This window comes from Labrus bergylta, chromosome 17, assembly GCF_963930695.1.
Source record: "Labrus bergylta chromosome 17, fLabBer1.1, whole genome shotgun sequence".
In the NCBI taxonomy this organism is placed as follows: domain Eukaryota; kingdom Metazoa; phylum Chordata; class Actinopteri; order Labriformes; family Labridae; genus Labrus; species Labrus bergylta.
The window spans coordinates 9031274-9056919 of record NC_089211.1 but is presented as its reverse complement, the minus strand read 5'-3'; the positions used below and the strand labels follow the sequence as shown (position 1 = coordinate 9056919).

General features: G+C 43.2%; 2 protein-coding genes across 2 annotated transcripts; both read left to right on the top strand.

The window, feature by feature from the left end:
- Positions 1-623: 623 nt before the first annotated feature.
- On the top strand, positions 624-12554 carry LOC109986309 (G-protein coupled receptor-associated protein LMBRD2B-like). Its single transcript, XM_065965803.1, is given in 16 exon segments — positions 624-744; positions 2695-2905; positions 3376-3574; positions 3670-3782; positions 5536-5607; positions 6311-6519; positions 6770-6951; positions 7046-7179; positions 8704-8809; positions 9046-9143; positions 10042-10070; positions 10073-10141; positions 10218-10264; positions 10549-10663; positions 10742-10868; positions 11681-12554. Coding segments are annotated over 16 exon segments (1896 nt in total). The 3' UTR covers positions 11745-12554.
- Positions 12555-15176: 2622 nt separating this feature from the next.
- LOC109986303 (uncharacterized) lies at positions 15177-25403 on the top strand. Its single transcript, XM_065965973.1, has 2 exons — positions 15177-15403; positions 21675-25403. Exons 1-2 carry the CDS (start codon positions 15396-15398, stop codon positions 23311-23313), a joined length of 1647 nt encoding a protein of 548 aa, XP_065822045.1. The 5' UTR covers positions 15177-15395; the 3' UTR covers positions 23314-25403.
- The last annotated feature ends 243 nt before the right edge of the window (positions 25404-25646 follow it).

The window sequence follows — 25646 nt, the reverse complement described above, 5'->3', positions numbered from 1 at the left end:
CCCTTTTCACACATAAGGAAATGTCTTGAAAAACTCCGGAGATTAGGCTACCCGGAGGAGCTGTAGGCTATATGTGAACTCAAACAGACACATTTTAACCCAGAGTTTCTCCAGCCAGACTTCTAGTATTATTTCCACAGAAAGTCTGAGTGAGCTGATGTGAGAACACAGCAGCATACATTCCAGAGAATTCACCTAGAGCCAATAGAAAGAGAATGACGTTTATATATATATAGTCCTCAACGATCTCCGTGCACGTAATTAACCTGCTGCATTATGTTTTCTGTTCGTCAGTATGTTGTTCTCCGCTCTTTTGTAGATGTTGTCATTCCATTGGATTGGACTACACATAGCATTGATATAAAGGCAAATATTCTCATTATACGTCATGTAGCGGACTCTGTTGCTTCGGCGTCCACTTCCGCGTTGTCCCCCCCCCCCCACTGAAAAGTCAAGCTGAAGGAGGGAATGATGTCTCTTAGAAAACTGCTTTTAGACACACTGGAGGATTGGGTGAAGATGAATTCAACAAATTCAAGTTTTTCCTGCTGGATCGTGGCACACTGGAACCGTTTAAGCCCCTCCATAAGAATGAACTGGAACATGCAGACAGGTTGGACACAATGAATAAGATAATCGAGACCTACGGACAGCCTATTGAAGTGGTGAAGAGGATTCTAGTGATCATCAACAGAAATGATCTGGTAGAGAAACTTTCGAGCAGCAACAGCACAGAAGCACAAGGTCAGCTGGAGACTACAGCTGTAAACTAAATCTTCTGCTATATTTATAATAATACAACTGTGTACCAAACGTGTAGTGTTTCAAATCAGTGAAGCCTGTTTCTTTTTTTTTTACAAATGCATGCTAAAGAGAAATTATCCCATAGTAAAATAATCTTCAGCATGTTTACAAAAGTGTGGTATGTTTTTAGATTATATTATTCTGCAAATTTGTGCACCAGTAGAAAGTGGTCTGGACCACAGATGCACTGAGGACAAGTGAAGCTTAGGGACTAAAGTATTCAGAATATAAAAGATTGTCAGCATGTTTCACGGGTTGATTCCATACACTGCACAGAGATAGACTACAGGATCGCTCCCAGCTCCATTTTTAAAAATCCCTCAAAGACAAGCTCCAAGGAGGCGTCCTCATCAGACGCCTGTATCACCTCAGTTGGTTTATTTCAATGTTAAGGAACAGCTGCTTTAGTCTGAGCTTATCATTCTATCTCTTAAGACGGGGCCCAGACACCCTGCAGAGGAAACTTAGGTCTGCTGCTAGTATCTGAGATCTCATTTTTTTAGTCTCCACCAAAAGCTCATGAGCACAGGTGAGGGTTGAAATGAAGACAGACCCCCCCAGACCCAGCTCCCTGTTCCCCAGATCTGGTCCAACCCTTGCATTACAGCTGAAGCTGCACAAACATGCCTGTCAATCTCATGATTAATTATACCCTTATGCTGAACGAGACCCAGAGACACTTGAACTACTTGTCTTGAGGGAGTGGCTCATAGTCTGCAGGTGAAATCCAGTGTTTTCAGCCAGAGAACCATGACCTTACACTCTGAAGTTCTGATTCTAATGCAAACTTCTTACATGGCCAAAAACCAATCAAGTGCCTACTGGGAGTCACAGTGTGTTGAAACCAACATTAACCACACCACCTAATGAAAGCAGAGATGCAATTAGGAGGCCCCCAAAATAGACACTCTCTTTCCACTGGGTGAACCCTGAAATCCTCTCTACTAAAATCTCAAACAAATCCAGTGACAAGGGACCAATCAGGTTGAGGCCAACAACCAACGGGATGTGTTTTACTTTGTGCTGAGAATACATGCACAGCTTTCACTTATAAGGACAGGACATGGTCATAAGCCCTCTCCAGGTCCAAAAAACATACAGTATGTAGAATACATAAGCACACTCTTATGTGGGTAAAGAGTTTTGTTAATAATGGTCAGGAGATCCTCAGAGATACTTAGATATTTTTCACAAGAGTGTCCACACGCTTACGAGCAAATTAACACCATTTTTAAAATGTTCTTATTATGAAGGCTTGCCCCAAGGGACTGTATGTGGTTTATGTTATTGGTTGTTGCTTTATTTTCTCAAACAGATCTGGAGTTGTTTGACCAGAACAAACAACCTCCGTTGGTAGTTTCTTCAAGTTCTCCGGTGGTAGTTTCTTCAAGTCCTCCAGTGGTAGTTTCTCAAAGTCCTCTGGTGGTGGAAGTGTCTACCGATGATCTGTAAGATGACAGAATTGAAGTTATAATCGACTTCTGACGATGTGTGTTTCAGGTCTGTTTGCATCACTGTTCAGGTTGCTCAAGTTATATTTCTGGAGTCATTCAACATTTGGATCTTTTGGTTGAATTTTTGTGCAGTAAAGCTCCTATCTTTTTCTTCAAACTGACCAAACATTGAGGGCTTTACTTAAAAGTTTTTTCACAATTCCTTTTAGAATAAAGAAAGGTTGAAGGTTGATAATCTGTCAGGGTTGATTTAAGTTTAGCTTTTTCTCCAGGAATACTAACACCTCATGCAAATATGACTGCATCACCTGCAAAGATCTGATCCAATCAGGTCCTCCTGCTGTTTACCAGCTGATACCGAAGAAAGACAATATTGGAACAATAAGAAAAAATCCAACCAAGACAAACAGAACCCTCTTGCTTGTCGGTGGAACAGGGAAATCTACCATGATCGACGCTCTGATAAACTACGACATGGGGGTTAAGTGGGAGGACAATGTCTGGTTTGAGATCATAGAAAAGGACAGAAAGAGAAGAAAGAGTGAAGGTCAGAGGTCAGATGTGATCGTGTACGAGATCTTTGAAGACAAAACTCTGCCCTACTCTCTGACCATCATTGATACTCCTGGATATGGAGACATCAGAGGGTCCTACAGGAGGAACACCCTCTTTATATCTTATGGCTTCAAATATTTACATTTGAACAATGATTAACATGTGGTGCCTGATTGTCTTAGTTATCTGGTTGCATACTCTATGCTCTTTGTTGTCACTTTTTTCATGTTTGATCTTTTTTTAAGTCAGTTTGTGTTCCTGTGTCTTACATTCACCTTTTCTGAACTAGCGGCCAGCTGAAATGTGTTAATATGTGCTTTCGTTAACGCCTTTTTAACCACATAACGAGCAGAAAACAAAGCTGGGGGGATTCAAAATGGTGTCATCATGCAGTTTGTCCAGCAGAGGGCTCTGACTTGGGCACTTTTTAAAGCACAGAACAGCTGAACATACTGTGTTGAAATATGCCTATTTATTGCATTGGCTGTCATATTGGTATAACAATGGCTGTAGTTCAGACCGCATTACCCACAGGTGTGTAACCTGGAGCTGCTCGTTGCAGGTCTCTGTCGGCTGTTGAGAGGAGGGCGAGTGGGGCAGCTCTGGGTATCGAGATCGTGGTGGTGTTCTTCCTCGCTCTGTTCCTGCTGCACCGGTATGGAGACTTCAAGAAGCAGCAGCGCATGGTGCTGTTCGGCACGCTGCTGGCCTGGTACCTGTGCTTCCTCATCGTCTTCATTTTACCCCAGGACATCAGCACAGTCAGTGGAAGGTCGAGTCTAAACGTCTCATTCATGAAAGTGGACACAAACCTGAACTGTGTGTGTGTGTGTGTGTGTGTGTCTGCTCCTCACAGACCATCTATAAGCAGTGTAAGATAGACCATGAAGACCACGCCTCTGTGCTCACTGTCAACCCAATACCGTCCAATCACACAGCAGCAAACACATCTGCCACGCCCACTAAACGGTGAGTATACTACAGTGACTCGTTAAAAGTTTAATGTGAAGTTTAAAGAACTCAAACCTTTAAGATCATAGAAGTCCATCCCTCTCTCTCTTTAATCAAACATGGCGTCTGGAATGTGCATCATTTTAAGGGAATAAAGAAGAAACCTGAGAACTCCCCCCCCCCCACACACTTTTTAAGACCCAAACAAACACAAACTAATACAAAGTTTGCCCTGTGTAGCGTGTCTGCTTTTCAGCTATACGGTCGACTTGTCGGCTTTTATCCACGCTGTCCAAAGTTTATTTTACCTCACAAGTCTCCTCATGGTTCTTGTTCAGCCGCTGACAGTCTTCCTGTTTTGTAAATCTTAACTCCAAATTTCCTGACAGTCATATTTCCCATCTTCTTCTCCGCCGTCACACGATGCTGCCGTGGAACATGAACAAACAAAACCACAAAAAAGAATAAAGAATATAACACTAACTGGACAGAGGAGGGTCGAAGTGACGTCTGAAACTGTAAGACCTGTTGAAGTCAAAATAAGTTGACACACTTTATTTTGCTGCTTGTCTTTTACAGCGAGTGGCTGTAAGTGAACTTCTCGTACAGGGATCCATAAATCCCTTAAGTCTCTGTCCATTTCAGAATAAAACACCTTCACGGGCACCAGTAGCCTAGTGGTTGGTTAGGTGCCTCATGTACGGAGGCTATTGTCCTCCAAGCCGCCATATTTACGCTCCTGTGACGTTTCTCCTTCAATCTGAATGTCATGGAGGAGTAATGGGGGGTGAAGTGACCCCCCCCCCCCCTCTGTACCGTCTTCAGATGCGTTACAGAGGAGAGGCGGGATTAGCTGAGCGGTCTCAATGTAAGCGAGGGGAGTCCCACAGGGTCGTTTAGGACACTCTTAATGATAACTCAACACGAAGTAGTGTTACATATTCCTGATCGTATCAGACACTGTTTGGACTTTTAAAATGCATGTAAACATCTTAGTCCAACCTACATCGGACCATAACGGACTTCTCATAATTGGAAAAGAACACCTAGATAAGTCGTTCACAGTCAGCAAACTAACGGCGTGTAAACTCAGCCATCGTATCGTAATCGGATTTCGGGTTCTGCACATGCTCGAGAATTTCCGCCGGGGCTTTCACCTGGAAGTGGAAAGAGACGACTTAATAAATAGTAGTGTTGTTGCCGGAAACGGTGTCCGTCTGCTGTTATCGCTGCAGCCAAAAGATCTGTTGTTCTTCTAATATGAATTATTAGAATGTAAATAATGCACGTAGCGTCGTCCATCTTCTCGTACGCCATCTTCATTTGAATGCCGCCAGATATTGAACGGACAGCTGTCCGTTCAAGTAGCAAATCGGTATCTGGCTTTATCAAGCTATCCCATGTAAACGCACTGACTGATAAGCTTTTCCCTCTCTAAACTAAAAACTATGCTTTTTTTTTCATCTCTTTGACCCAAAAGACTGAATCATTCCTGATCGTGTATAAAACACAGAAACATACGATAACATTGTCAGTAACTTCCTATTTCCTGTGAGGTAAACTTGTTTTGTGTTTGTAGAGTGAGATGTAACAGCTGTTTGTGGTTACAAACTAAAAGCTCTCTCTCTGTCGGGATCCTTTCTGTCAGGTTGTCACACACTTAGAGTAACAACCGGAGCCCGTCAGGGACAAAAACACGACTCCAGTTTGTGACCACAGAGCGTTCAGTCGAGAGGAAACATGTCCATCATGTCCTCCTTTGTGTTTTCAGGTACGAGCTCCAGACCATCGGGATCACAGCAGCTAACACCTGGGGCCTGTTCCTCCTGATGCTGCTGCTCGGGTATGGTTTGCAACCAACTGCACTCGAGGAAAAGAAAATGTCTGAAACAGGATTAAATAGATTACAGCAGAGTCAAGCCGGACTCCCAGGCTTCGAGCTCGGTGTTACACTCTCAGATTGAAGAAGTTAATCAGGTTCAGAAAGAATTATGGGACCTCTGAGTGTTTGTTGTTTAGCTGGAAACAAGATGCACGACATAGAAAACAGGTGGATCTAAAACTGAGCCTTGTGGGGCACCACAGGTGATCTGGGCAGTGCAGGATTAAGGATAGCGGACAGACTCACCAGTAGAGGGCGCTGTATGGTGGGTTTGAACCTGAGGAGGGCAGCTCGCTTTGTTCAGCCCGGTGTTTATCAGGCATCAGCAGGCTTTGGTGTGGAGGGCAAAGGAGGCGGGGCTAAATCTGTCGATATGACATCACAGCTAATAAGGAAGTCTGAGCTGGAAGTTATTCACAGCTAACAGCTGGCGACACCAGAATATCTGAAGGTTGACCTTTGTCTCCAGAGGCTGGATCTTCTTCAGATGATTGACCACGGAGCAACCAGCAGAAGGTTATCCCGGTTTAAGACAGAATTTATTGCAGAGTCAATCAGAACTGTGATCAACAGCTGACACAAATACAGAACACTTAGCTACTCTCAGGAAAGCGTTTAATTACCTCGTTGGGATCTGGATACAGACTGGAAGATCTACACTCTGATGTGTTTATGTACCGTGTGTTCAGGTGATCTACGCGGTTCAGAGACACAACAGGACTCGGGTCCAGTGGGAGATCCTCCTGCAGCAGGCCATCCATCTGGAGGACGTCGCCAAGAACGAGACTAGCTCCACCCACCAGTTTGTCCACAGCTTCCCATCATCTGAGCCAGCCAGCTGGTTCAGCAGATGCGTTTACACGCCGACTGTAGGTGTGTGTGAGCCCAGAGCCAATAAGACATGTGAACCAGAACACAATACAGCCGATGATCCAAACTCTAAAATGTTGTGAAAAAATACTTAACTCTGAGTCTGTGTCTGTGTGTGTGTGTGTGTGTGTGTGTGTCTGTGTGTGTGCGTGTGTGTGTGTGTGTGTGTGTGTGTGTGTGTGTGTGTGTGTGTGTGTGTGTGTGTCTGTGTCTATGTCTGTGTCTGTGTGTGTGCATGTGTGCGTGTGTACAGAATGGTACTGGGAGTGTCTCCTGAAGACCTGGTTTTATCGGCTGCTGTCCGTGGTCCTGACTCTGTTCAGCGTGGTGGTGGTTTGGTCTGAATGCACCTTCTTCAGCACCCGGCCCGTCCTCTCTCTGTTCGCTGTGTTCATCCAGCTGGCTGAACGAGACTACAACTACCTGTACATCGAGGTGAGACACACACACACACACACACACACACACTCTCAGGGTATATCTGGTCCAGTTTATCTGACTGTTTTGTGATGACCCTTCTCTCCACCAGATGGCGTGCTTTGTCACCATCTTCTTCCTGTGTACCTGTGTGTACTCCACTGTGTTCCGCATCCGTGTTTTTAACTACTACTACCTGGCCTCCCATCACCAGACCGACACTTACAGCCTCCAGTTCAGTGGCATGTGAGTCAACACCTTTTGATTATTTTATTAACACCTAAAGGAGCAGTATGTAACTCTGACCCCTAGTGTTTAAAATGGGTACTGCAGTCTAAATTCTAAACATTGTAGAGAGATGCTGTCCCCCCCCCCCCCCCCCCCCCCCCGCCCCCTCCTCTCTAAAGTCCATGCTCACGCAGGATGCCATGTGGTGGACACTGAAGCTTCAGTGTTTAGCCAGCTCTGCATCGGTCTGTAAACCTTTCTGCGTTCTAACTTGGGTTTGTGCACGTGTACACGTGTAACCGGTTAGGAAATCATTACCGTTTAGGAAATTTTTAAAATAAAAATACATTTTAATTCTTTTATGATTTTAAAATGTTTTAGAGACACGCATTCAATCATCTATTCGATCAAAAATAACACATACTATTTATTTAGAGATGAATAAAGCTACAAATGTTCCACTTTGACAACTTTACTGCACTCACAAATGCACGTGATAAATGTTGGATAACTGACCACCGCGCATTACGTCACGTAACAAGTAAGTTTCACTTTTGACTTGCGATGGCAGCCAAGACTACTCAGCGAAGTGCGGCGTGGAGGAGCCGCACTCCTGGGGATTGACTCTGGTGCCTGTGCGGGTTCTGGCTTTCCATGTCCGGTAACCGGTTGAACGTAAGTCTGTGAGCCTCTCTCAACCCTCTCTTTGGAGGGGGTATTGAGCCACACTCCTTTCCCTTTTCTGCCCTTCCGCCCTATTCCGCTTCGTCCGGGTAGGGGGGATTGCGCAGTCCCAAGGGTCAGGCCCATTCGACTACGACCTCAGATCAGACGAGACAACCTGCTGAATTTAAGCATATTACTAAGCAGAGGAAAAGAAACTAACGCGGAAATCCTTTGTTTCTTGTCCTTTTAAAAAATACAGATTTCATACTCATCATGGTAGTTGTTTTATCATAGCCTTGTTATAGGCCTATATAGGCCTCAAATAAATACATACAGGTATTTGTTTTTACAAATTCTATGGCAAGTTTTCTGTGTTACTTATATAGCCTACTTTCTAAAGCACAATTGTATCTGTCTGACAACTTTGAGTGGCGGCAGTGATGCGGAGGAATCTTTCTGAAAAGCGGCCTCACCCTCCATTGGTTGTATAGCGTGATTGCGGTCCACTTTTCTTTTTTTTATTAATAAAAAAAAACAAACGGTTAACCGTGTACACGGAAAAAATGACGTCGTGTAACCGTTTACAATTTTTTGTAACCGTTCACACCCCAGTTCTAACCTCTCTCCATTTTTCAAAAGCATCTCCAATATTGATCCTAGTTTCAGCACGTTTCTGCTCGTGGACCTTATTAGAAACATGCAGAGGCTTTTTAGGTACAATCACTTCTATCTGAACCAATTCTCTTGCCCGCTTCCATCACTGCAACACCTGTTGGTTTGTTCTGATAACTGCTCTCAAATCTGCCTTAAAACTGCCTGTCCGGGCATAAAGTTGATGAAGGGTGTTTGATGCAGACTGTGACCTTTGACCTGCAGGCTGTTCTGCCGTCTGACGCCTCCTCTGTGTCTGAACTTCTTGGGTTTGATCCACATGGACTCTGCCATCTCCCACCAGCAGAAGGAGCAGACTGCGTACACCTCCGTAAGTCGTCCCACGGGTTTTGAACTTCACGTTCTCGGTTAGTTTCATGATGGATAGAATCAGAGAGTGACAAAGCTTTGTGTGTCATATTTGAACCAAAAACATAAAAGACCTTATATTGATGTTTTTGTTGCCTGGGGTTTCAAACTAGAATCATATCAAAGTTTAAGTTCTGTTACCATGGCGACTCCACCTGCAGGAAGCGAAAACCTGAGGTCAGGTGTGTTTCTCTGCAGATCATGGGATCCATGCGCGTCCTCTCTTTCATCGCTAACGGCTTCTACATCTACTACCCCATGCTGATCGTCATCCTCTGCATCGCCACGTACTTCAGGTCAGTCTGGGGGGGGGGGGGGGCGGTGCTGCAGTGTGGATCTATCAGCCTACATATGAAGGAGTCTGTAAAACCACGTGCAGAGGGAGATATGGTTGTGCACGCGTTGACGTCAGACAATGTAACTCGATGTCATCCTGGATTATGAGCATCTCGCTTTTAGAACTTCTGACCGACAACTCCACTTCATCAAAGACGCTGCGCCGCTGTTCACCTATTGTCTTAGATTAAGGACTCTTTTTATATAAACATCATGCCAGGTTTATTTAGTGAACATTAGATCGCCGTTTACCCGCCAGATAACGTTGGGTCTGCACTAGAGAGCGAGCTGCTCATAACATCTGAACTCTCGGTGTTTATTATACTCATCGTCATCAAATAGAACTCTCAACGCCTCCAACAGAAACCAGGGTCCCTGACCAGGGTCAGGTCAGGGTCTATGACCAGAGGAGAGCCGGTCATCAGAGTACAAAATGTTTATCGCTGCGATAATCATGAAACCTAAAACTAATGAGCCAAACATGTGAAGGTCACACTGTGAGACTTTGAGACTTGGTCTCTGTTGTCGTGATGCTGCGTGCTGTGAACCGAGGCTTCTCATTGGTCAATAAAAGCTGTGGGTCAGTTGGTAGAGTCATCGCCTCTCAACCGGAAGGTCAAGGGTTCAATCCCCAGCTGAGCAACATGTCCGATGTGGGGGCAAGACACTTAACCCTGCTGCTTCAGTGGCGGTGTATGAATGGATAACTGTTGTACTTACTCTCTGATGTACGTCGCTTTGGATAAAAGCGTCTGCTGAGTGAATTGTAACATTGTGAAAGCTCTTTGATATACAGTCTGATGTTATTTCTATGAATGTGGAGTCAGCCGAGCAGGTGCTAATGAAGTGTCTCCTCAGCCTCGGGACTCGCTGCCTCAACCTCCTAGGTCGCAGTTTGTGGGTGACAGTGAGATGACCTCTGACCTCATCGACGAGGGCAAGGAGCTGATCCGACGAGGTAACGACAGAACGATAGAAATGGTGCTGTCTTTAAACGATGCAGGTTAAACTAATCATCAGCGATGTCTTTACAGAGAAAAGGAAACGGCAAAGGGTAGAAGACGGAGAGAACAGACGCAGAGTGAGTAACCAATCAAATCACTCCTCCAGACCACTGCTCACTTCACATTTGTCTGTTTTTAACCACATTACGAGAACCGCTGGGGGCCCCTCATGGTTAGTTTGCACGCCTCATGTACAGAGGCTGATCACGTCACTCCCCACGCTCTTTCTCGCTCTGATTTCTGTGTGTGTGTGTGTGTGTGTGTGTGTGTGTGTGTGTGTGTGTGTGTGTGTGTGTGTGTGTGTGTGTGTCTCTGTGTGTGTGTGTGTGTGTGTGTGTGTGTGTGTGTGTGTGTTCTGCAGGAATGGAAGGAGCGTTACGGAAACTCGAGGGATGACTACACGGCGAGGAACAGGAGCAGCCATGAGATGAAGGAGACCAGTTACTCAGACACCGTGACGCCCAGAGACAACAGACGTAAGTGCTCCCCTCTGTGGAGATTCTAAAAGACTCCCGCTGACCGATGATAACCAGCTGCTGTGGTGTGTTGAACAGAAGCTAAATACTCTCGCTCTGGAGGCCGGGCGGAGAGGGACTGCATGGAGCTGCTGCAGGACGCTGAACCTTTAGACTTCAACGCTGAGTCTCTGACAGATGACGCTCTGGACTCAGAGTCTGGGAGGTAAACACGGCACACTTTGATTCCTAAGGAAATGTGACTGATGATCCATGTAGCCCAATACTCCACGATTCATTGGTCAGAGTCTCAGTCGACTGCCAGACGAGCACAGGGACCGTTCCATTCCAGCTCTGTGGGGGTGTTTCATGTCTAATGTTACGTAGAGTTGTCTGTTTGAAATCCTTCATTGCTCATTGTAGAGACAAAATCATTTATCCTTATCCAGTGGTTATGGACTTATTTTTATCTCAGATATTCACTCATATTTTCAGATGTGTTCACCAGTCAAACACTAGCAGTTCTCTGTCACCAGCAGAGGGCGCTATTGGATTACAACATTCATCATCACTCTGCAGAGAGTCAGGCTCGTACACGCTCATGAGTGTCTTCATTAAATATCTTTTCCTCAAGTGTTTGATAACTGAGGGATCAACACGATAAATGTTTCTATCTCTCTCTACAGTTTGATGATGAATCAAGTCCTATCATAGAATAAATAGTTATTCCAACATTAGAAGACAAAGAGATTAACCATGTGGATAAACAATGAGCACAAAAAAAAACAAACGTTTGACTGTCAGTCGACGATGGGCAAAAACCAAGGAATCAGATTGGGCTGGTTAGTTGGGGAAACTTATTAAAACTCTTTGACATGTTTGACATAAATGAAGACACACCTCCCGTGTCGTCGTCATAGCGATTCTCTCAGATTGAACCCTTGAACATTTTTTCTGTGACGCTCTGTTGTGTTTTTATTTCCATCCAGTCATGATGAGTAATGAAGCTCTCTCTTCTTTACTGTGTCGCTCTTTCAGACATGCAGGAGGACGATATCTGTCCATGTCTTCGTCACGCAGCCGAATATTCGACGACGTCTGACGGGAAGAAGAAAGATGAAGGGGAGCCATAAACTGGAACACACATTAAAGTTTGAAGGAAGTGAATGTACCACATGACCTCTGTTTCCCAGGATGCACGGTAACTTAACAGCAGGTGGCCTGTGTCAGTGACGGTCTGTCCCCCTAAATGATCCATAATCCTGTCCATGAAGGCTAAAGGAATATTGAAGCTAACCATGTTACACTAACTGTCATGGAGACACGTCTAAGACCCCTGCATGTCAGGCAGGGGGCGCTCTAACCGTCTGAGCATGCTCTAAAAGAGAGTCACACCCTGCTGCATGTCGTCACTTTCATCACAGGTCACATGAAGGAAGGTCATCTATATTTGTGAATGTATTTCTCTTTTTGTCATGTTTGAAACACGATCACTCTCAGCTTCACTTCATCTACAGCTCACAGCAAGAGAACCCGAGTTGTCCGTCATGTTAAATCAAAACGACTGCTCGGGGACTCTCCCCGCTGACGCTCTTCTGCGGCGTTCACACGGGACACTCCGCCCCCTCATCTCCTCAAACAGTCCGACCGAGTGTGAAGCCATAAACGGTTTTAAGAGAAGTTCACTTCCTGCCCTGATGGTTAGAAAATGTTCCCTCTTGGCTTGTCACAATACCAGAATTTAAAACTGGGATGAGATTCTAGTAAAAATCAAACATTGATACCTGTTACCACGGCAACACAAATAGAAATCTTAAGCCCTGTTCAGAGCGCCGTTTCCAGCCGCCATATATACACGCCTGTGACGTTTCTTCTCCAATCTAAATGTTGTGGAGTCGTAATGACAGCTGTGTTTAGTTTCGGTCTAGTGAAAACAAAGTCTGATGAAGGCCGATGACATCAGATATTTGGTAACTTTCTTTTTATATTCATTTAGGGAAACTCCTGCACTGGATGACTTCCTGTCCTGATCGCCTTCCTATGAAACAGATGTAGTTTGAATTAAAGCTCAGGGGCGCCTAAAGTCTAGGGTTATGCTGCGGGCCCCATGTTGGGAGGCTGTTCTCATTGCAGTGTCCCTGGGTGTCCCACACAGTGTTAAATGTGTTAGCATGTAGCATTAGCTCTGGGACTGATGACGAGCTCCTGCTGAACCAGTGGAGCTGTATGGTTACTGTCACACTTTACTCACCGGCCCGGCCTTTAACTCTATGAAATGATCCCGCCTTTATTTGCAAACAAAACTCGTGCACAGCAAAGACAGAAAGACTAATAATTTGTGTGTGTGTGTGTGTGTGGGGGGGGGGGGCTCTCTTTCTTTATGCTGCTAACAGGCTAAACAAGCTAGTTAGTGTCAGAGGAGAGGAACCAATCAGGAGCTGGTGACAGAGAAGAAGACGCTGTGCTTTTATGTCATACAGTGAATATGTGAAGTTCTGATTGTAGTTAATTTAAAGTATAAATGTTTGTTATTTGACATTCCTGGTGTTCATCTTATTAACCATGAGTTTATGTCTGTATGAAGCATCTTTTGTTGTCACATGATTTCAGAGAAACGTTTATTAGATTCAAAGAAACAGAAAGTAAGAAAGAGAGGAGAGTTCACTTTGATAAGCTTATTAGTTATTGCTTTGATAAAACGTTTACAACACAGGTCAGACAAACTGTCATCGGCACTTTATAGCACTTTCTGAAGAGAAGCTGTGGCCATTGGTTCCAATCTGACCTCGACCTCCTGACCCTCTCCAGCGTGTCGTCCTCCACTCTCTCCTCCCAACACTTCCTGTTTCTCTCCTGCTGTCCGATCTTAAAAAGACAAAAAGGCCAAAAAAATATAACTTCAAACAAACAAACAAACAGACGTGGTAAAGAGAAGAATTGTTGATAACCTCGGCTGCTTCAGCGCCACATATTGGTCAAAGAAATCCAAACGTCTTCCCTCAGAAATCTCGTCCACACACGTCCACACTTCAGGCTCCAATAACTCCAAGTGTGAAGAGAATACGACACGTTTCAACATAAGCTCCGCCCACAGCGCAAGAGCAAACGTATTACACGTTTAGAAGAACCGTGTTGGAAATATAAAACATAACAAGACCCGGTGTGGTCCAGAAATATGTTGAAGTAGTGAAAAACTCATTCTTAAATGATCTTTTTCTTCTTCTTGTGATAATCCTTGGCTTCACCTTGCAGACCCTCTCACCTACAGTCTGTGGTAACAACAGGTAACACACATGTCTGGCCCTTTAAATGTGTTAGCATGTAGCATTAGCTCTGGGGCTGACGACGAGCTCCTGCTGGCAGGTTCAGTGACCACGTTCACATCACGCCGCCCTCGGTCCATATCATGTCTGTGTATATAATGTATGATATCTTTTTGTATGAGTTGGACTAATTCATGATGCACAGAAGAATTCATGTGACTTTGTATTTATTGTATTTCCTGGTAACGGAGCGTCATCATCCTGCTGATTCTGATGTTTGATTATATTTATTCATGACGCCGCAGGTGGAGCGTAGATATCACGAGTTCTTTACTGTCGTGACTTATTTAGAGAAACAATGATGTATGTTTTAATCTGCTGCCAGTGTTGTGTCAATAAAAGAGATCCAATGTTACCGTGTGCGTCTGTTTATTAGCAGGAATACGGTAAATGTTCCCGATCACAGAGACGCTGGGGGCGAGGGGGGGGGGCTCTGTCTTTATGCTGCTAACAGGCTAAACAAGCTAGTTAGTGTCAGAGGAGAGGAACCAATCAGGAGCTGGTGACAGAGAAGAAGACGCTGTGCTTTTATGTCATACAGTGAATATGTGAAGTTCTGATCAGAGTTAATTTAAAGTATAAATGTTTGTTATTTGACATTCCTGGTGTTCATCTTATTAACCATGAGTTTATATCTGTAGGAAGCATCTTTTGTTGTCACATGATTTCAGAGAAACGGGGACTTTACCCATGAGTGAAACAGAAAGTAAAAGGAGGGAGGAGTGTTCTCTTGGATAAGGTTTGTCTCTTCTGATTATTTTAGCTTTATATCTGTAGTAAGAATCTTTCGTACACAGAAACAGAAAGTCAGAGAGAGAGCAGAGATCACTTTGAAAAGGTAATCTGTTATTTGCTTTGATAAAGAAAAGATTTCAATACAGGTCAGAAAAACTGTCATCTTCACTTTACAGCAGTTTCTGAAGAGAAGTTGCGGTCTGTTTCTGAGAAATCATGTGACCTCAGAGCGACCTCCATCTGCTGTTTCTGTGAACTCATGTGACCTCAGAGCGCCCTCCATCTGCTGTTTCTGTGAACTCGTGACCTCAGAGCGACCTCCATCTGCTGTTTCTGTGAAATTGTGACCTCAGCGCCCTCCCTCTGCTGATATAAACTCTGCTCGTTCTCCTCGACATCAGAGCGCTTCATGACCTTGAGAGCTGAACGTCAGGTGAGAACACTTAAAGACTTAACAGCAGATTGAAATACATGGGGAAATGTATGAGACGAACTGTTACCGTTACATTGATATGAAACGACATTAAGAGAAATGTTTTAAATGTTTGCATGAAGGGGGGAGGGGCTGAGCAAGTTTCTTCACTCGTTAATATCAAGATGGCAGCTGACGGGACGCCGAGGTCACTCACTTGTTTTTTTTTATTTTAGAGAACCAATCAACTGCTCCCTCCTCCAGCTCCTCGGAAGATGTAACCATGGCAACGTGAGTAATATATTTCCTTAACAACACAAATGAGGTGTTTCAGTGTTTCAGTACCTGTGATTGATTAGAGTGTCTTTGATGCAAGACAAGAAAAAGTTCAAGAAGTTGAACTCCACACAGAGCTGATCAGACTGCAGTGCGCAACGCTGAAGGATAAATTCAAGTCTGTTGGGTTGGAAACATTTGATGCCTGGCAGTGAAATACCTGAAGATAATTGTTTGAATCACAGACACTCTGTGTGTTTGTGACAACATATTCATGTGAACAGTCTGTGATGAACCTTAGCGAGTGAAAACTGTGCTGTGGTCTGACACACACACACACACACACACAGACACAGACACACACACACACACACACACACACACAGACACACAGACACACACAGACACACAGAGACACACACACACAGACACACACACACACACACACACACACACACACACATACAGACACACACAAACACACACACACACACACACACACACACACACACACACACACACACACACACACACACACACACAGTCTTATAAATATGAACTCCTTTTGTATAATTTAAAAAGTGATTTAGACAACAATGTCATTATCAATATCCTTTACATTGTAAGTTAAACTTAATACATTATAGAGGTAGCCTACAGTACAGGTAAAAAGTGTTTGTGTGTTTAGTTTATTATAGAGAGAAAGATGTTTTTAAGTCACTGTGTGTTCTCTTCTCAGGACGTTGTAGTCTTTAGCTGTGAGCTTTGTTCAGTGTTAGTTTTGTTTCTGTCCTTTTTATTTCAGACGAGTTGTGTTAAGTTGCATTTGCTGTAAACACCCCATGTCCTGATATGGATGTTTCACATTAAAAGCACTTCAACTTCAGATAGGCCGGAACCTTTATTTTGAAGAACTTGTCGGAAGTAGAAAGTGTTTATCATCGAACGAACGCAGCTTTAGCGGAGGTGCACTTAGCGGTGATACTGTCGGGAGTCTACTGTGTTTACAGCCACTCACTTTATCACGAGTCACCGACACAGCCCCCTTCCTTTAGTTATCCTGGACTTAAGACAGCGAGGCATCAGTTTAAACACACCTTTAGCTGTAATGAAGATGCTCATCCATGCTGCGGTCGGCTAAAGAGACACTGAGTCAAGCTGTTTCAGCCTGCAGCGGAGCACTGTGGTCTGAGCCTGCAGGACCATAAAGTCAACAAGCACAGGACCGGGACTCAATTTACGTTGTTTTCTGTCACTAATCCCTCTGTTAGCCTACGTTACTCTCATTACACACCACTGTGTGTGTTTAGGTAAAACAAACTCAATCAACGCTGCGCAAAACAACCACATGTAGTGGTTAGTAGATGCTTTTTTCTAACCCTCGTCAGCATCGATTATGTCCTGTCCCTGCATCGATGCATTAATCGTCTAGTCTGCATCGCGATGCATCGATTAAATGATTAATTTCAACAGCCCTAACACCAGGGCCGGTCCGTGGCATAGGCAGTATGCTATAGGCAGGGCCGTCGCAGGGGGGGTGTGAGGCCCTGCTCTTTGACATGGATGCGCAATTGCGCATGAATAACAGTCACATGGACACAGTTATTCTAGTTCTACTGCACGCATAATCCCGCTGCAATACGTTTTTATCAAGTAGAATAATCATACATATAGTCTCAGCTATGACTTTTTTCTATTTATTTCAAAGGGGGAAAAAATCAACTGTGCACGAGTGGTTTTACATCAAGTCAGCTCAGTCACTTTATTTTTGACATCTTGACATTTCAAACAAGTAGGTTAAGCCACTTTTCATTCATTATATATGTTCATTTTCATTACAACTATACACAACTCATTATTTACTGCACTGTAACTCTAACAAATGAGATGGACTCACCATGCGTAAATTGCGCAGAAGCTGATCATGTCAGAGTCTTGGCCGCAAACTCAGCAATAAGATCTTTATAATCCAGTTTGGATACAATGTCCTTTTCAGTTGATAGCATGGCAAGCCCGCACAGTCTGCCCTGTGACATGGAGGTGCGCAAATAGTTTTTTTCAGCTTTGAAAAGCTTCGCTCGCCCGATGCCACCGTTACTGGAAAAGTCAATAGGATCCTGAGCGCAATCTCACAGTTAGGGAAAGTTCCTTCAATCCCTTTGAGGTAACAAAGTGTTTTAAGCGCTGTAGTTGTTCCCTTATCTCTCGAAGTATCCTCAACTTCTCGAAGAGGTCCGGTGCATTTGTATCCTGAGATTCGGACGTGCTCAGAGCAACACTCAGTCTTGTGCACTGTCTTTGCAGGTCAGTCTCGCAGTTCACGCAGTTTGGTCAGATCAAAAATAAATCCAAACATGTTGCCAAACTCCTGCATTTGTTTAAAACGAGTATGGAGAGCAGTGAGGGCCTGGTCCACTATCACATTAAAATAATTATTCGCCCAGCTGCGCACCTCCAAGATTTTGTAACAACGCGGACGGGTTTGCGCCGACATCTTTGCAATGATTGGCTACAGGGCCCGGAAGTACTTTATTCAGGCTGTGTTGAGCGCTCGCGCTCTGACTGCAGTCAGTGTGAAATGTCTCGACGTTCGCAAGGGCTGTGCTCACCGGCCACAAGCAGCATGAATCAGGTTCTCATGACAGCTTGCGTCGCAGATTTACCCCTCGCCCCCTTCCTCCAAATGTTTTTACTGCAGATCTAAATGAATCACACAAATGACATATTTGGGATCCGAAACGGCGAATTTCGCCAAAAGGTGACAAGTTCGCACCCCTGTTAAGTGGATGAATTGGATGAATATTGTCTTAATTAAAGGGGCAATGGCTGAAATCTTGCCTAGGGCACCAAAATGGTTAGGGCCAGCTCTGCCTAACACACACAGACAAACACACATCTAAAGGCTCTCTCTTGAATAAAGAAATCACACGTGCGTGCGTTCGTCAGCAGGTCAGGTTGTGTGTAGTACTTAGACAACGCACGTGCGTGTGTACGCGTGGATAAAAGCGTCTGCTAAGAATTGTAACATTGTATTATAAACTAATCTAAGCAAACAAGATATCTACAAACAAACCGCGTGGCACGTGTGAGTGTGGTCATGAGTGCTGATGTGTGTGTGTGGATGAGAGAGAGAGAGAGAGAGAGAGAGAGAGAGAGAGAGAGGGCACCATGAGAGGTAGGTACAAATGGTGGATAAAGACAAAGGAAGCCGTGTGGTTGAAATGCGTGTCTCCCCTGAAGCTGGAAGCTTGTGAAGAGAGGTATCCTCTGGTGTAGAAAGACCACACATGAAGAGATCGAACAGTGAGAGGCGACTGCTTTTATCAACCCTACACTTACACTACATGTGTTAGATGTTGCAGAGCATGCTGGGAGTGTTTCTGCAGGGCAGGGCATGCTGGGAGTAAGAGTCATTTAAAGTCATACTCAGGCTTCTGTGGCTACAGGCCGGACCTTTGTTTCAACACATGGAGATCCCAACAGAACATTATTATTATTAAGTAATAATTAGAATGGTGGCAACAATAACACAAAAAAAAAAAAAAATCTAAAAGGAGAAGAAAAAGAGTTTTAGTAATATCAAAAATAACTAATTAATGTTGAGAAGACTGTCGACTTAAATTCAGAGTATTTTAGAGAATGGATGACAACAAGGATTTAAAATAATAATAGTAATAAAATAAATAATATGATATTATATAATAGGTCTATATAATTTATAATAACATTCGTAACAAATATGATAGTAAAGAAAAAGAAGAAAAAAATAATCATTTTGTGTATTTATGTAATGGCTTTGAACAGGAAAATAAATACATTAATTAATAGATAGAAAATAAATGTTTCTGTATATATAATAGGTCAGTACAATTTATAATAACAATAGTAAAAAAAACAAATAAAATAAAAATGTAATTTAATTTTAGAAATCAATCGATATAAATGAGTGAGTGATTGTGTTTGGGTATGGCATCACCAGCTGGTTTGGTGTTTTAACAGTAAAATCTAAAGCTCAGATCCTCAGCCTGGTTAAGACAGCAGGCAAGATCATGGGAATGCGTGCCCCTCTTACCCCCCCAGGATCTTTTGAGCAGGCCACAATCACACAGGCCAACAGCATCTTATCGGACACTTCCCATGTATTGCAATCCGAATATGTTTCGCTGAACTCAGGGAGAAGGTACAGGGATCCTCTGTGCAAACACAACTGCTTCAAAAACTCACTAGTCCCTTTTTCAGTTAAGCTCATTAATGAGCAAAAAATAGAGGATGAACGGAAAACCAGGAGGCCCCCAATGTACCGATAACTGTAGACATGTATGTATGTATGAAACTGTCTGGAGTGGCATGTGTACATGTGTGCATGCGCCTGTGACTGTAGGAGTGAGTGTGTGTATGTGCATGTGTGTATGGATACATAAGCAGACGCTTGGGTGAACTGTAGCACGGATAAGCTAAATGTTTTTGCACATTTGTAATTACTGTTTTTATATTGTTTTCGATGTATTGTACATGCAGCAATTTCCCAGCATCCGAGACAAATTTCTCCCTCGGGAGACGAATAAAGAAACTTTGAACCTTGAACCTTGTTATTTGGTGAAAATGTTTGAAGAAGGGGCCGAGATAATTAAATAAAAATATGTTTTATGTCACAAAAGAAAAACGAAAATAATTAATAATAGAGAAATGAAAAAGTTACAATATGTAATAAATACATCAGCTTGTTCAGTTCAGTGGTAGCGGCAGGAACAAAGCTGTGTAAGTACTGCTCTGTTCTGCAGCGTGGGACTGAACACCTCCGTCCAGATGGCTGAATCTGAATGTCACTGTGCACAGGGTGGGAATCATCAATAAAAATGGAAGCTATCCGCTGCAACTGTCTCGTTAGCTCAGTAGAACATCATCATTATGGTTCGGTCAATGTGAAAGTACGACAGTTACCTACAAATGCTGATGAGCCTTTTTCAGTTTAGAATCAATGATGATGATTTGACTTTGATTACAATGGCATCGGATTACTATGTTGTCTTTCTATTTTAACGACTTTACGGGATGTTTGAGTCCATGAAAAGCGCTCAGTCTGTAGCCTCCATAAGGGGAACTTAAAGGTGTTTAGGTCTTCTTATATTCAGTCAATGTTGAGAGCCAGTCTTTAGTCATCATTCAGTCCAGGAAGTTGCGATGTCGCGATCGCAACAATTAACGCAAATTCAACCAATCCCCGTGAATTCTGGGAGACCTTGCAATTTTGTCCAATCACCACAACTTTTCTGCAAATTTGATAAATTTAAATGGTTTCCCCCGCGAGTTTCACTAATCATAGCAGTCCCCCGCGAAAAAGGCGAGCTATACGTCACTGAAGTTTGGTGACCATTGACCAAACTCACTTCCTTGTTTATATGCAGACATGTCCGACACAAACGTCGCACATTTACCTACAAAAATTACAGCTTACAGCAAGAACCGTGCAAGGCAACTCCCTGATGTTCTGCACGGAAGCAGGGGTTAACTGTTTTGAACTGTGTTTGATAATGCTGTAGTGTATTGATACAGAATGTTATTATGGCTTTGTTGTTGTGTGTGTGTGTCTGTGTGTGTGTGTGTGTGTGTGTGTGTGTGTGTGTGTCTGTGTGTGTGTGTGTGTGTGTGTGTGTGTGTGTGTGTGTGTGTGTGTGTGTGTGTGTGTGTGTGTGTGTGTCTGTGTGTCTGTGTGTGTGTGTGTGTGTGTGTGTGTGTGTGTGTGTGTGTGTGAGGGTGTGAGTGTGAGTGTGTGTGTGTGTGTGTGTGAGGGTGTGAGTGTGAGTGTGTGTGTGTGTGAGAGAGGGAGAAGTCACTGAGTGAGGGAGAGGAATATGTAACTTCACAAAGGCTCTGCTCAGGTTAAAAATATAGGCATCACTCAATCACATCGAAGTGTGTGTAAGAAAATAGTTTAATAATAAAAAGTCTTGATTTTTTTACATGAAAAAATTGCAACTAGTGTTGCAATTTTTGCTTGCTGCCACAATTTAATTGCAAAAACACATCTAAAAACATTGCAACTTGCATTGAAATATTCTTTAAAAGCTGCCGCAAAATCAATCATTTTAGGCTGCAACAATCCCCCAAAAATCCAGAAACTCCTGGAGGGACTGATCATTCAGACTTATTGTTGTGAAAAATAAATAATTGACCCTGATTGTCATTTGGTGTGAAACTGCATAAAGTGCTTTCATTAAAAGATCCCGTTTGGATCTCTTTGTAGATGTTTTCTGGTTTTTGATTGAATGTCTTCACCTTTCAACAGAAACACCACAACCAGGTATGACCACATCACCTGCAAACGCCTGAGCCGTTCAGGGTCTCCTACCATCTACCAGCTGACACCAAAGAAAGAGAAAATAGGAACCATAAAAAGAATGACTCTTGGTGAAAAAGATCTAATGAAAGTACACAAAACTATCCTGCTTGTGGGAGAAACAGGAACGGGAAAATCTGCTCTGATCAACGCTCTGGTCAACTACGCCATGGGAGTGACATGGGAGGACAATGTCTGGTTTGAGATCGTAGAGCACGAGAAGAAGCAATCACAGAGTCAAGAGGAGGACGAAGAAAGTGACGTGAAATGTGAAAGTCAGACATCAGATGTGATCGTGTACGAGATCTTTGGCTTTGAAGATAAAACTCTGCCCTACTCTCTGACCATCATTGATACTCCTGGATACGGAGATACCAGAGGGCCTGAATATGATGACGCCATCTCTACTAGATTAACTGACGTGTTCCGCTCACAGTACGGAGTTCATGAGATGAATGTCGTGGGTCTGTTGCTGAAAGCGAGCGAGAATCGACTAAGTGACCGTCTGAGGTACGTCTTTGATTCAGTGGCGTCTCTGTTTGGAAAAGAAATGGAGAACAACATCGTCTGTCTCATCACACACTCAGATGGAGGGAAACCTAAAAATGTTCTTGACGCTCTCAATGCTGCAAACATCAAGTGTGCCAAAGATGAAAATAATCAGCCTGTTCACTTCCTGTTTAATAACCAACAAAATACAGAGAGAACAGAGGAAACTAGAGTCCTTAAAAATGCACATGAAACAACAATGGAAGGAATGTTAAAGTTTGGAGAGTTTCTGCTTAAAAAAGCTCCACAACAGCTGAAGACAACTGTGGACGTTCTGAACGAACGCATCAGACTGACAGCAAGCATCCAAAACCTGCAAGAGCGAGTTGAGCTGATTGAATTTAAACAGAAAGAAATCCAACAGACTCAGGAAGCCCTGAGGAAACATGAACAAGAGATGAAGAGCAATGAGAACTTCACTGTAGAAGTTGATGAGCCCTACAAAGTTAAAGAACCTATCAGCGGAGGAATGTGGGCATGGGTGTTATATGAAGGAGCTGTGTCCTGTAATGTCTGTGAGGAGAACTGTCACTACCCTGGATGCACAGTGGCCTGGTCTCCCAAAGGCTGTGAGGTGATGAAAAAAGGTTGCTGCACTGTATGTACAGGGAAATGCCCTGTGTCGGATCATGTGAAGGAAAAGTGGAGATATGTGACTAAGACAAGGAAAGGGACAAAAACTCTTCAAGATGTGAAAAAGAAGTTTGACCAAAGTAAAGCAGACTGCAAAGAGAAAACAAGCCTTCTGGAAACAGTTCAGAAGAAAATGGACGAACTTAAAAAGGACAAAGATCAGTGGTTGGAAGACTCCTTCCAACATGTTGTCAAACTGGAGCAGATCGCTCTGAATGTTGATTCACTGTCCACTCATATCCATCTGGACTTCCTGATTGAGAAGATGAAGGAGAACAGTGATAGGTTTAAAGAGAAGGTCCAGAAACTGGAGGAGATAAAGAGGCGAGTGAATAAAGGAACCAAAGCAGGGTTGGGGTACAAGATCGGTAGACTGGCTGCATCTGCTGGCAGAGCATTTAAATAAATGTTGGAGTAGGTGAACAAGATCATTTTGAGAAGCTCTGATTTAAACACGATGATCTTGTTGATACAAACTTTAAATCATAGCAAAGATTTAATCATGATATTAATGCTCCACATAAACTTAAATGTAATCACATTGTAAATTTCACATTTGTAATTCCTTCTAGTTTCTTATTCACCAACAAAACTTTCATTCTTATCTATTAGAGAGAGAGAGAATCTGACTTAAAATATCTGATAGTGTCATCCAGCCCATTGAACTGTACGGTAGTGAAGTATGGGGTCCACTCAGACATCAGAGCTACACACGCTGGGACAATCATCCAACAGAATCTTTACACGCTGAATTCTGCACACATATTTTACACGTACACAGAAACACACCAACACATGCATGCATACATCCAGCCCCACAGACATCATCCTCTCCAAAGCCCTCCAGACTCAAGAGCCCAGAAAAGAGTCCCCTATGTCAGTTGGTACTGAGGCTAACTGCCCCCCGTCAGACCCGTCTCTCTACTGTCAGAGATAGAAAGCAGAGACTGATCCTCACCAGGTACAAGCCCAGTGACCACAAACTGGCAAACAGGAAGACACAAAAAACCATGGCAACCCAAAGAAAACAGAACATGTGGTCACTGTTGGACAGGTGAGGTGGAGACAGAGATGCACTCCTACATTGTGAAACGTTTGATGAAACAAGGAACTTTTATTCATCACAGATTTCAAAGAGCTCAATGAACTCTCCAAAATACAAATACTCCTAGGAGAAGGAGACAGGGCATATCCTGCTGCCCAAAATGTTTTGCCACAACCTGAGGGACAATGATCAACACACACACACACACACACACACACACACACACACACACACACACACATTTGTATATTTATCCACTTACTATATAATCAATGTTAATGTTGTGTAAATATTCATATTACTGCTTATTGTGTACTGTCCAAATATTTGGACACATTTTATTTTATGCTTTGGCAATGTTCATTTGAAATTCATGCCAATAAAGCCCCTTTGAATTGAATTGAATTGAATTGAGAGAGAGGGAGAGAGAGAGAGAACGAACAACACATGTAGAGCAGAACTCGGCCAATATCCCCTCCTCCTCAAAATACAAAAAAGAGCACTCAAATTCTATGAATACCTAAAAACAAGTTAAACCCAGTCCTACCATCACATCGCCTTGAGCTGCCGAGAGCTGAAGCCAGAGAAAAGTCCCCTCAACCAGCTGGTCCAGAGGCTGTCCGGCAACACCTGTATACTACCAAACCAGGCTCAGGACCCTAATACCCCCCAGATTAGACCAGACCAGCCTGAAGACCCCAACATCCCCCTGATTCAACCAAATCAAATTATCAAAAAGAAAAATACATCAAATATTGGAAGGAAACAACTCATAAACAGATTAAAATGCTATTGTGCTCTAAACAGAGAATACTGTTGAAAGATCAGAAAGAGTTTTGCAATTGTTGAATTTGTTTTTACCATATATGTTATTTTTCTTTTATTATCATTTAATCCATTTATCATTTAATTCATATGTCATGTAGTCAGAACTATTTTTTTTTGTTTTTACATATCCTGTCAATCCTGCACACATCTGTGAGGTCAGAATAAGTGTGCCATACTTTGAGCAAAAACACATACGAGCTCGTAGGTGTATAGCGTTTCTGCCAATCTGCATGGTTTACGGTCTCAAGCTAAAACCACATATGAAGTTGGTATCACCGGTGGATGTATCATGCTTCTGTGAATCTGCATTGTTGAGGTTTTACAGAACCTTTGAAAAAAGTTTGCCTCTAAAAATGCTGTGGAAAAGCTGATCGGGGCTCTCTTTTACTTTTTCTAAAGGACTCCACGTCACTCTGACTTTTAAATCCTTGTTTTGGGACTTAGTCTCTGAGACCGACATCTTTTAAAACCTCAAGTGTCTACACGCTCAGGTTTAAACTTTTCAATTTGTATTTTACTTTTACTTTTTAAATGTTTATATTTTGACTTTTACTGTTTGGATTTAAATTTTGAATATCTTTTTTCAGTTTTTTCAATAAATTTTCTGAAACTTTTTGAAACCATTTTCTGACTCATCATTCACACCACAAAGACCGGAGCCTCTCTTAAGGACGCCGTGTGAACCTTGGGAGGTAAGTATGAACAGTCACACCACGGCACACTTCTACTGACTTTTACTACACACCTCATACACACCTAGCATCCGAGTGAGGAGAGTTGCAGTTAATCCCTCTCCGGGGGTGAGAGCCTCCGGGGGCTAATCTAGGGTCCTGAATCAAGGATTATACTTGAATCTAATTATTCTA